This window comes from Trachurus japonicus, chromosome 2, assembly GCF_045865225.1.
Source record: "Trachurus japonicus isolate A0001 chromosome 2, Traja_1.0".
NCBI classification, from domain to species: domain Eukaryota; kingdom Metazoa; phylum Chordata; class Actinopteri; order Carangiformes; family Carangidae; genus Trachurus; species Trachurus japonicus.
Genome location: NC_140908.1, coordinates 3,245,732 through 3,258,339, shown reverse-complemented (window position 1 = coordinate 3,258,339; position 12,608 = coordinate 3,245,732). Strand labels below are relative to the sequence as shown.

At 44.8% G+C, this 12,608-nt stretch overlaps 1 protein-coding gene across 1 annotated transcript; it reads left to right on the top strand.

The window, feature by feature from the left end:
- Nucleotides 1-1,107: 1,107 nt before the first annotated feature.
- On the top strand, nt 1,108-10,601 carry cyp27a2 (cytochrome P450 family 27 subfamily A member 2). Its single transcript, XM_085795510.1, has 9 exons — nt 1,108-1,344; nt 2,079-2,269; nt 3,271-3,470; nt 4,135-4,332; nt 4,419-4,582; nt 7,383-7,549; nt 9,200-9,281; nt 10,005-10,226; nt 10,315-10,601. Exons 1-9 carry the CDS (start codon nt 1,114-1,116, stop codon nt 10,429-10,431), a joined length of 1,572 nt encoding a protein of 523 aa, XP_085651636.1. The 5' UTR covers nt 1,108-1,113; the 3' UTR covers nt 10,432-10,601.
- The last annotated feature ends 2,007 nt before the right edge of the window (nt 10,602-12,608 follow it).

Sequence of the window (12,608 nt, the reverse complement as noted above, 5' to 3'; positions counted from 1 at the left end):
AGGGGAGAGAAGAAAACGGGGAGGGGAGAGAAGAAACGGTGATAACGGGTAGTTTAAAAAAAAAAAAACAATTAGGCCTAATCCTACTGTACATATAGTACAGTCAAATAAAAAAGTTCAAAGGGCTTTTATTCTGAAATTCCACATCAGATTGGCCTGTTTTTTTCTGGGTGTCATCCTGAGGTCTAGTACTATCAGTCTTAAGTGGAATGGTTGAGTAATAACGGGTAGTTTATTTTTGTTTGTTTCTTAAACAATTAATCCTACTGTACATATAGTCCAGTCAAATTTAAAAGTTCAAAGGGCTTTTATTCTGAAATTCCTAATCAGATTGACCTGATTTTTTCTGTGTGTCATCTTGTGGTCTAGTACTACCAGTCTGAAGTGGAATGGTTGAGTAATAACGGGTAGTTTTTATGAAATATGAATCCTAATGTACATAGAATACATTGAAATATGGAAGTTCAAAGGGCTTTTATTCTGAAATGGCAAATCAGATTGGCCTGATTTTTTCTGGGCGTCATCCTGAGGTCAAGTGGCCTACTATCAGTCTGAAGTGGAATGGTCGAGTAATAACGGGTAAGAAGTAGCCTAAAGTAGCCTACTGGTTAAGGTAAATCTTTTTAATATAGCTCTGGTGAGTGACATGAAGTCATTTGGAGGCAGAAACTCCCTTTCACTGAAACATCAGGAGCTTGAATCAATTTTTGGCAAAGAAAAAAACTCCAAATCATGCATTAATATGGCCCTTTACTCGTTTTTCAAGTGGTATCTTCTAGATACAGTATAACTCTGTGTGCCAATGTCTTTGTTGACGCAGCAGGGCTGGAATGCCTGGTTCACATGTCGAGAAAAGAGGAATACACAGCCTTCGGTCTGTTGGACTGGCAAACACCTTACGAGCAAGACAACAGTCATTTAGCTATTTAAAGATTTGCTAAACCGTGTACAGGTGTTAGATCCTGATGAAAGCAGCTGTAGAGCTATGTAAACTACAATTTTCAACAGACTGTGCGCGCTCCCACGGACGGAAATCAGTTTTTGGCGAGAAACAACCACTTTGACTCCGACTCTCCGCTCGCCTCGCGCTGCTCCGTCTCCGTCTCCACCACCATGGGCTCTGTCCGCGCGCTGCGGCTCTCTGCGCTCTGCGCGCGGATCCAGCCCGCGGCTCGGTCCGGTCTCGGTGCCGCCTCGGCCAGAAGAAACCTGAACGTCCAGAGTCAGACCACTTCAGAGGCAGGACGGCTGAAGAGCATCGATGACCTGCCCGGACCCAGTATGTCCACCACTCTGTACTGGCTCTTTGTCAAAGGATACGCGGACAAGAGTCACCTACTGCAGGTAATCACCGTGTGTTGCCTCCAGAGTGAGATTATACACTGTCTAATGTTAGTTTTATCTGTGTTTAACCTTCGGGTCACCGGTGACCCGTTTTCAGGTTTTAAATGCATACAAGTACCACATAAATTGGTTTATAGCATCAAGGCTTTTTGACTTTGTCAGGAACCTCTATTTTAACAAAATAAAACAAACAAACAAAAACATTTCCACAAATTTCTAAAATGCTCTGGTTAAAATTAGAGTAATTAGAGTTAAAACTGAAATGTGCAAAACCAACCTTAAGGAAGCCTAACAATGTAACCAAGAGATGAGAAACTAATGGGATGATAAATAATAGTTTTTGTGTATTTTACAGCTGATTTAAGACTCAGGTCAAAACTGACACTAACACCATAATTATTAGTATTTAATGATAACATCAGGAACATTCTCAGGTCTAATAACTCTGTTCAGAAGAGTTTTAAAAACTAGAATTACAACATGACAGGGAGTGTAATTTGCATATTGTGGTAATGTTCAGATTTAAAGTCTGGGCTGTCTGAGTTTGTGTTGAATAATTACCCAGAATCCTGTGTAGTTAGTTAGTGTTAGTGATATATTGATTACTGCAGGAATTGAAGTGAACAACATCTTCCAGCACTTTGCAGAGCTGCAGAATTCATTTACACAGTCACTGAACTGAACGTCTACTGTAATAATAATTGTCCCTCTGTGTGTGTGTGTGTGTGCTGAAGGGTTTACAGAAGAGTCTGTACGGGCCCATTTGGCGCTCCAAGTTCGGCCCGTTCGACCTGGTCAACGTGGCGAGTCCGGCGCTCATATCCCAGGTGATCCAACAGGAGGGTCGGTACCCGGTCCGCGCCGAGCTGTCGCACTGGAAGGAATACAGGGAGCTGAGAGGACAGGCCTACGGTCTGCACGTGGAGTGAGGACTAACACTAAACCTTCAAGTGTCATTTCCTGTGTCTGTGTGTGTGTGGGGGGTTCCTCATGGTGCCTTCATGGGTCCCCTCAGGTTCGTAATTCAAAGAACCATTAAAGGGATATGCCAAGATTTATTTTTTTGTGTCTTGCCTCACTCCTGAGTCCATAACCAGCAGATAGACACCATCCTTTCGACTGTGTGTGCAGTAACAAGGGAGATACGGGCAGAGCTGGCACACCGCTAATTAGTTTAGCTCAAATACTGGAAGTGTATGGGTAGTGTTAGCCTGCCTCCACCTAAAGTCGCTAATTAGCTTAGCTCAAACACTGGAAGTGTATGGGTAGTGTTAGCCTGCCTCCACCTAAAGTCATCAGAGACACTCTTCAGCAACTCTAAACGGAAACCGGCGGGCCGATCTTCGTCTCAGAGCTGACAAAACTCTCCGGTAAGGCATCTTGCCGCTAACGGGACGAGATCGGTCAAAACGGAGGGTTCAAGCAAAGTCGGTTTATTTTGGTTCAAGCTAGCTACATGGAGGGTAGGTTAGCTTCCTATTTCAAAGTAAAAGCACAAATTCTATCATCATGGTTTTCTGTATGTAAAGGGCAACGGGTGTTTTATTTTGTGAAAGTAACCGGAAGTGCGTTGGTCACAACGGCTAGCTTGAGTAGCGCTGAATTCGTCCGGACAAAATTGTATTTGTTGACAAATTAACGGCTACTTTCTCACCTAAAAATGTTTGAAATGTCGATAAAGTGATATATTTACAGAGTTTAGAGCTAAAATGAAATGCCTCGGGTAGGAGGCCGGCTAACATTACCTATGCACTTCCAGCGTTTGAGCTAAGCTAATGAGCTGTGTGGCAGCTCTGCCCGTATTTCCCTTGTGCATGCACAGTCGAAAGGATGGTGTCTATCTGCTTGTCATGGACTCGGGAGTGAGGCAAGACACACACAAAAAAAATGTTGGTGTATCCCTTTAAAAGCTCTGTCTCTCTCTAGAACAGGACCGGAGTGGTACCGGCTCCGCCGCGTCCTGAACCCCAAGATGCTGAAGCTGCGGGAGGTGTCGGCCTTCGCTTCCACCATCCACCTGGTGGTGGGAGACCTGCTGCAGCGCATCGAGCTCCTGCGCCACCGCAGCCAGGACGGGGTCACGGTCTCTGACCTGGCGCCCGAGCTCTACAAGTTTGGTTTTGAGGGTAAGAGGCAATGTTCCTGAGCAGAAATTCAACTCCCCTGAAGACCTGCTTGAGCGACTGCAACAGCTTACACAGTACATCCACATGCTGGTGCTATGGCCTCACCTCTCCAACTCCAAATATCAATACAATTGGCTATTACTATAATGATTAATAACAGATTATTTTGACAACATTAAAGGCTACTCCATATCTAGGTCAGTTACAGTTAATGAGAACAAAATACAATGTTGTTTTGGCAAAATAGATTTTGCATTTATTGCCATATGACCATCAAGTTGGTGTCATCAACTCTTGGCACTGAAGCATTCTTGATATGAACAGTAATAATAATTCTCGAGCAAAAACTTAAATCGTAGTTGCACTACAGACCACAGTGCGTGTGTGTGTCTGTGTGAGTGTGAGTGTGAGAGAGAGCTTGCAAAATTGTAACTGTTATGTTTTGCCAATGGGCTCCAAACAATGAAAGAGAGGGATGGAAACATTGTCCACGCCACACTTTCCCCTCTGAAATAAACAGTAAACTAGTCGGGTACATTTGAGTGTGCAATTGCACAGTAAAACACCTTAGAGGGAACAGTGGTAAGAGGGTTGTTGGCGCAGAGGGAAGTGGTTCTCTGACCCTTTCCCTGATCTCTTCCTCCTCCTCCTCCTCCTGCTGCAGGCATCTCCTCCATCCTGTTTGAGACCCGGCTGGGCTGCCTGCAGAAGGACATCCCCCAGGAAACGCTGCGCTTCATCGCCGCCGTCAACGACATGCTGAGCCTGTCCGACATGGTGATCCTGTTCCCACGCTGGAGCCGCGGCGTCCTCCCCTTCTGGAGACGCTTCGTTGAGGCGTGGGACGACCTCTACGACGTCGGTAGGCAGGCGGCGGAAACGACTCGGTCCAGCCTCCAGGTGTGGATTCGGTTTCTGCTTTTCTCACCCATGTGTTTGCGCGTTCAGCTCAGACGCTGATCGACAGGAGAGTGGCTGAAATCGAGGCCCAGGTGAGCGGCGGCGAGCCGGCCGAGGGCATGTACCTGACCCACCTGCTGTCGTCCGACCAGATGAGCAGAGCCGAGGTTTACATCAGCGTCACAGAGCTGCTGCTCGGAGGAGTCGACACGGTGAGGATGATGACGTAGAACATTATTAAAGCAGAAGTAAGCGATCCGGTGGTTTTGGCTAACTTCCTGTTAGCAGTTAGCAGTCCCCGCCCTCGTCCCTACGTCACCACATTCACGCGCATCCCTTGGCTGCACACACAGAGAGGACCGCCGCTTTATGCCGTTCTCTCTCCTCATTGGATAAAGGTTGTAGGATACAAGGAAAGTTTTCTCCTCGGCTTACAGCAGAGCAGAGTGACTGACAGACCCGTGTTTCAGACCAAACACTCTATAGAAGTGATTGCTGTCGGAAGATAGAACGATTTAAGACTTACAGTATATTAACACAAACATTCCGCTTACTTCTGCTTTAATTATCTTGATGAGATGAAAAGAGACACAGCAACAAATCTCCTAATTAAATCTTCAACATGGAGCAATATCAAAGTCGTAGGTTACAAGCCGCTACATGTCGAGTAAATGTCGCCTGGGGACAAACCATACAGCTGATAAGACTGGAGCGGTGTGTTCAAGGCCCCTAGGGATGTAATCTTGCGTCTATTATTTCCAATCTGACATGTTTGTTATCTCGCGTGTACCTCAGCATCATCGTCCTCGTCTCCTCTGTCCATCGCTGGGTTCATTATCTTTCTAACACCTGGAAGTTTTGATGTTTTTAAACCTGAAACGGGTGAATTTGACTTTTTATAACTCGGCATTAACATCTAAACCTGTGCCTGCGTCTTTAAGCCTCGCTCTGCTGCTGACACCCGACCACTGGTTGGAAGCTGTTGTGTTTGGCCCAGGAGTCTGGACGGAGAGGCCCAACCATCCATGGTATTCCTGGCAAACGACAGGAAGTGACATAAATCACTCCACTAACAGAGATGCAGATCATTTCCCTCTGACCTTATTTAGTTGTTATTCAGGGAGCAGGTTCACGGAAATGGCGAAAGTGCGAATGAGCTGTGATTTCTCAACATGCTTTTGTCTTCTTTACCAATGTTTCCTGCCAGTGTTTCACAAACTCACGAGTCTCACATCGCAGCCTGTTGATTCACAGGCAGGTCAGATATTAACCGTTTGTTTGACGCTGTCTACGTGAAGTCGAAGGCTCAGAGTCGATCTTATCTGTTCACTCTCGAGTCTGATTGAACATCTGGGTCAAGTTTGAAATGCTCCATCGAGGCGCCGACCAGGAGATCGCGTGATAACGAGAATGGGAGAATGCTGCTGTGGGGGATAAATGTACGAAGTAAATAACAGAATTAAGAAAACCTGGAAAATGCTTGACCAGTTTTCCATGGAAATTGAAGGAGAAAAAAAGTCAATGAATGGAAAAAGATTCATCACATCCCAGCTCCAAAACTGACGACTCTGGGTTGATAAGTGTTTCCAGTTGTGGACCCAGAGGAGCAGCACAGAGCCGGAGTGGGTGTGAGAACCCTGAATGAACATGTGCATATAAATATATCTACATAGAGGAACAACCAGTAACATGCAGAGTTCCATGAATTAGACAGGACAGAGGCTGTCCACTGGCTGTGGTCCAGCGTGTTGGGAATCAAACATGCAACCTGCAGCAGCTCAGGGCTCAGTGTGTGCACTCTAACCACTGGTCCATCAGGACGCCCCGGCCTGCAGCGTATTTAACGTCAGAGGCGTGGTGGACTCGACCCGTCGGTCCTGATGTTCGACTCGCTGCCAGAGTCTGTGACATGTGACACAACATCTGCAGAACCACAACAACAACAACAAGAGCGGCGTGCACGCTCCAGCTGCAGGAGCAGGAACGTTGTGTAACCAAACACGCTGGCAAAAACCAAAACCACTTGTGTTCTGCACGGCTGAGCAGCCAGCGCACAGTGGAGGTTAACATCCAGGCAGAGCAGATAGGTTTGACTGGAGGGAAGCAGAAACGTCAGGCTGCAGGAAAAACACAGATCCAGAGCCGATCGCAGCAGAGCCTGTCTGGCTGCATTCCCAGGTGAGGTTGAGACTTGTTGCCACTGTTTTATCCTCGGGCTGGAGGTTTGACAACGTAGACCTGGGTCCCTGCAGCCATAATAACCCAGGTCTTATCATCACCACCTCCTCCTCCCATCACAACAGATGAGATCATTTTACCATCATGTTTCCTCTGAGTGTGCATGTTGAGAAGCTGCAGCGTTGTCTCCAGATGCGTGATGAGGTCGGTGGTGCCATCATTTACGACGGTGGTGTTGTTGTTTTACTCTTTCGCTTCTATCTCCCGGATCAGCCGTAGATGCAATAAATAATGCACAGATTACCATGCACGCATTTTACACAAACTAAGACCAAGAAATGGGATCATATGGAAGGAAAGTTCGTTCACAAAAAAGCCTGTGACACATGATGTTTTCATGCCAGCGAATGAGGCATTTTTGTAAATAATGTAAATAATATATTTTGTGTCATAGTTGGAGCCCTCATTCTTTTTCCCCTAATCCCCAAGACCTCAAAGAACAGTTATATAGTGTCTACAAAGACATTCATATCATTTTCTGTGCGTTTCTAACAAATATATGTTAAATTTATTTTCCGTTTTTAATTTTCTTTTCTTTTTCTGATCATATATCTTTTTCTACATTCACATGATTCCGCTACAGGATGAATATTCTGAAAGCCCAGGTTGTCCTGAAAAAAAGGATGTCAATTACATGATTGTGCATCACAGGGCTGAAGTTTTACAAGGATTAACGCACAAAGAGACCAGGCGAGAGAAATACAGAAGAAAATGCGTTAAAGCAGTGTGTGTGTGTGTGTGTGTGTGTGTGTGTGTGTGTGTGTTTCCCCCCAGACGTCCAACACCTTGTCCTGGACCTTGTACCACTTGGCGAGAAACGTCGGGGCTCAGCAGCGGCTGTACGACGAGGTGAACTCGGTGTGTCCCCACAGACGGGAGCCGAGCACCGAGGACCTGAGCAGGATGCCGTACCTGAAGGCCGTCATCAAGGAGACGCTGCGGTCTGTGCTCTTATTTTGACAGCATGACCTTCGACCACTAATATTCCTTTTTTCTTTTCTTTTTATTATTTTGAATTCAATTTGACTTGGCATTTGATTATCTTATTCAAAATGTTAAACTTTTATCGTTATAGGAAGCCAGTGGATTAAACATATCCTCCATTTTAAAATTTGCACTCTCACTACAGATGCTTTATCTAATGAACTGAACCTCTCCAGCCTCCAGTAATAATGTTAAAGGGATAGTTCAACATTTTGGCAAATTGGCCCGTTGCCATAATCCTCCAAAGTCTTAGGAGTAGATTTTGTTACCTTAATTGTCGGTGCAAGCTATTTTTAGGACGGCGGAGCAGAGCCGTGAGCTGCTCAGAGCTACGCTACGGAGGATAATGGGATTTCTTGGTTTCCCTCATCAAACTCATCAAATACACAATCCAACAACTCCACAACGCAAATTCATGCAAAACCGCCTTCAGGGGCAGTTTTTAAGCAAGCAGTCTCTGTATTTACCTCTAAAACAACTCTGTCTGGTAACGTTCTGTTATTTGATCTGGATTGTGTATTTGACACAACGTTACCAGACAGAGTTGTTTTAGAGGGAAATACAGAGACTGCTTGATGAAAAACTGCCCCAGACGGCAACGTGCATCAGCAGGTTTTGCATGAATTTCCCTCTAAAACAACTCTGTGTGGTAACGTTGTGTTATTATCTCATAGTGTGGTGAATGTGCAGGTCACAACTTGTCCACCAGAGCGTTGTGGAGTTGTTGGATTGTGTATTTGATGAGTTTGATGAGGGAAACCAAGAAATCCCATGAGCCTCCGTAGCGTAGCTCTGAGCAGCTCACGGCTCTGCTCCGCCGTTCTAGAAATATCTTGCACCAACAATTAAAGATATCGAACCTACTGCTAAGACTATAGGGATTATGGCAATGGACCAATTTGCCAAAATGTTGAACTATCCCTTTAATAATAGCTAATATTAATAATACCCGGTAGCTACGGTGTTTTATTTTGAAAAGCCAGAGGTTGAGACCCTCCTGACCGGGTCTCGCCAACCAAGTTTTGTCCACTTTAGAGTATTTTTTGCACGTTCCACTTCCTGTTTACCAAACGCTCAGCACGTGGTCATGTGACTGAAGTTCTGTTCAGGCGTGGACGTGTGATGATGGTCGTCGTTATGCAGGAAGTGGGCGGAGTCAGCCTGACTCACTAATGCTGTAGGCGTCGTTACTCAGAGTCCAGCTCTGGTGTGGTGAAATGGGATCTTTAAAATGTTTAAAATTTTGTTTTTTTTTTACTCATTTGACCTTTTTAATACAAATAAAGATTAGTAAGATAAATCAAAACACTGGAAGCGTTGGACTGGATTCAGTTGGAGGATTAGTGAGAGTCAGGGCTGAGGCTGTTTGCTCTCTGAGTGTTAATGAGTCAGATGAAGAGTTGACAGTGTTTTGGATGTTGGCCAACGTGACACACATGAGTACACACACAGAGACACACACAGCCCAGAGGTGTATGGTTCAGGCATGTGAACACAAACCTTACACAACGTGTGGTGCAACGGCCCAGGTGGTGAGTTCACACCTGCAGGTCACAGAGCGTTGATTGAACGTGACCATCTGGTTTCTCCTCCTCCTCCTCCTCCAGACTTTATCCCGTCGTCCCCGGAAACGGACGCTTTGTGTCGGAGAATGAGGTCATTCTGGACAATTACTGGTTCCCGAAGAAGGTACGTCGTCCTTCAGCTTTAAAGGGATAGTTTAACATTTTGGCAAATTGGCCCATTGGCATAATCGCTATAGTCATAGCAGTAGGTTTGTTACATTTAATTGTCGGTGCAAGCTGTTTTTAGAACGGCGGAGCAGAGATGTGAGCTGCTCAGAGCTACGCTACAGAGGATTTCTTGGTTTCCCTCATCAAACTCATCAAATACACAATCCAACAACTCCACAACGCTGTGGTGGACAAGTTGTGACCTGCACATTCACCACGCTATGAGATAATAACAGAACGTTACCAGACAGAGTTGTTTTAGAGGGAAATACAGAGACTGCTTGATGAAAAACTGCCCCTGACGGGAACGTGCATCAGCGGTTTTGCATGAATTTCCCTCTAAAACAACTCTGTCTGGTAACGTTGTGTTATTATCTCATAGCGTGGTGAATGTGCAGCTCACAACTTGTCCACCAGAGCGTTGTGGAGTTGTTGCATTGTGTATTTGATGATTTTGATGAGGGAAACCAAGAAATCCCATGAGCCTCCGTAGCATAGCTCTGAGCAGCTCACGGCTCTGCTCCGCCGTTCTAAAAATAGCTTGCACCGACAATTAAAGGTAACGAACCTACTGCTATGACTATAGGGATTATGGCAATGGGCCAATTTGCCAAAATGATGAACTATCCCTTTAACCTTTCTTCTTCTTCTTCTTCTTCTTCTTCTTCTGTCTTCTCAGACTCAGTTCCACCTGTGTCACTACGCCGCCTGTCACGACGGGACAGAGTTTGTCGAACCGGAGAGCTTCATCCCGGAGCGCTGGCTCCGTGACGTTGAGTCCCGAGCGGCGCTGGGCTTCCACCAGCACCACCCGTACAGCTTCATCCCGTTCGGCGTGGGCGTGCGCGCCTGCGTGGGGAAGAGGGTGGCGGAGCTGGAGATGTACTTCGCTCTGAGCAGGGTGAGCCACAGACACACTGACACCTGAACGCCTCACTGAACAAACACAACGCTCACCTGTGTGTGTGTGTGTGTGTGTGTGTGTGTAGTTGATGCAGCACTACGAGGTCCGGCCCGAGGACGGCGCCACGCCTGTGGAGCCCAAAGTCCGAATCCTGATGATCCCGGCGAAGCCCATCAACCTGCGCTTCCTGTCCAGAGCCTGAAGAGATGAACCCTCCTGTTGTCTTTCTGTGTCAAATTGACCCAATTTGTTCCCTTCCTCAATCCTTCCTTCTTTCCTTCCTTTCTCCCTTCCTTCTTTCCACAATCCTTCCTTCCTTCCCTTCATCCTTACTTCTTCTTCCTTCCTCTTTTGATCCAATTGACCCTCCATCTTTCTTTCCTTCCTTTTCCCTTCTTTCTTTTCTCCCTTCCTTCTTCCTTCCTAGAATGAATCTGTTCCCTCCCTCCATCTTTCTTTCCTTCCTTTTTCCCTCTCTTCTTTCCACAATCCCCCCCACACACGCACACACAGCAGCCAATCAGAGATGAGCTCACACACACAACAGCAGCTTTTATAATAAGTTAATTCATCACAAGACACAGAACAGAACAGAACGTGTCGACTTCTGGTTTCACTAACAAAAACAAAAACAGACTACAGATTACTGTAAATGAAGCTACAACTCCAGATTTTGTCTAAAGAAAATCAATTTTCACCAAAAAAATAAAGAAAAGTAAAGTAAAGAAAAGAGAAGGAGGTCAGGTGATGTGATGCTTCCTCCAGGTAACAGGCTTGTCTAAATGTTTCACATATAAAAAGCCAAATGAATCTTTGTGCATCGTCCACATGTAACTATGTTGACTCCGCAAAACGCTGCAGAAAAATCCACATAAAAACAGAAACACTACAAATATCACACTGAAGAATCAACGGTTTGTGCAAAAAGCTAAGTATTTCCTCCATAAATCACCTGCACGAGACAAATAAACAGCATTTATCAGTTTTTTTTAATGCAAATTTCAGAAAGAGTTCAGACATGATCATCAGACTGGTTTATTTTACAGCTGATTTAACTCCGTCCCATGGTCCAGGAATGATGTTGGCTGCCTTCACACACGCACGCACACACATACACACACAAACACACTGTCCGTCTGAGCCTTCAAAGACTTTGCCTCTTGCACAATAATCTCAATATCTGCAGTGTTTGTCCAGCCAAGGCCTGCACAGTCTTAAATCCACTTTTATTTGTCATCTAGTATTGATCATGGTGGTGCGTTCAGGGACCACAGTGCCCCCCTCTGACCGTGAGGTGCAACAGCAGCCTCTCGCCACCTGGTGACAGTTTCTCCACAGTCTTTTTCTGTGTGCTTTATTCACATTTATTCAACTTGTCATGAGTCAAGACTCGTTCAACATGAGGCGTCGGTTCATTTTAGTTTAAAGATAAAAACTAGTTTTATTGAGCAGGAAAGGAACGGAGGACAGGAAGACAGGCAGGAAACAATTGAGAGAAAGGATGTTCACACGTTGAGTTGAAAAGTTGAAGTTGGTTTTTATTCAGCAGCTAAAAATTTTACTTTAATAAGTCACAAATAACATGTACATAAAATAGTTTCTATATTTTTCATGTTGATGTCTCTAATATTATATTTTACTATGTAACAGCCCTTTTTATGTGATTCTTTCTGCACAAATATAAAATAAAACACATTAATTAAAATGCATTTTGCATTGCATTGTTTTATTGTGTTTAGTCTTCCTCCCTCTTCCAGATGTTAACCTCCTGAGACCCTGCGTCCTCATACGAGGACATTATTTTTGCCTCTTAGCACCATGATGCTCCATTTTTAAAAACTTTGACCTATTAGCCACATTTAGGGACACTGCCTGCACCAACTTGTGGTGATATCACAAATTACACCAATTTCTTTGGGGTAAAAAAAATGGTAAGAATTAAATCCAAATTTTATGAATGAAACCAGTGTTTTTATGTACAACAATGTCTCTGTCTTCATATGGCATTAAAATGTGACACATTTTAGTAATAGTAGCAGACTAGGACATCAATAAATGTCACGTCCTCGTTTGAGGACATTGGGACTATGTTATGTTATTAAAGTAGCCTACCATATTGTTTTTTTTTTGTGACATCACCACAAGATGGTGCAGGCAGTGTCCCTAAATGTGGCTAATAGGTCAAAGTTTTTAAAAATGGAGTATCATGGTGCTAAGAGGCAAAAAATAATGTCCTCGTATGAGGACGCAGGGTCTCAGGAGGATTCACATTTCTTAAAAACTACTCGTTATTACTTGACCGTTCCACTTCAGCCTGATAGTACTTGACCTCAGGGTGACACTCAGAAAAAATCAGGCCAATCTGATGTGGCATTTTAG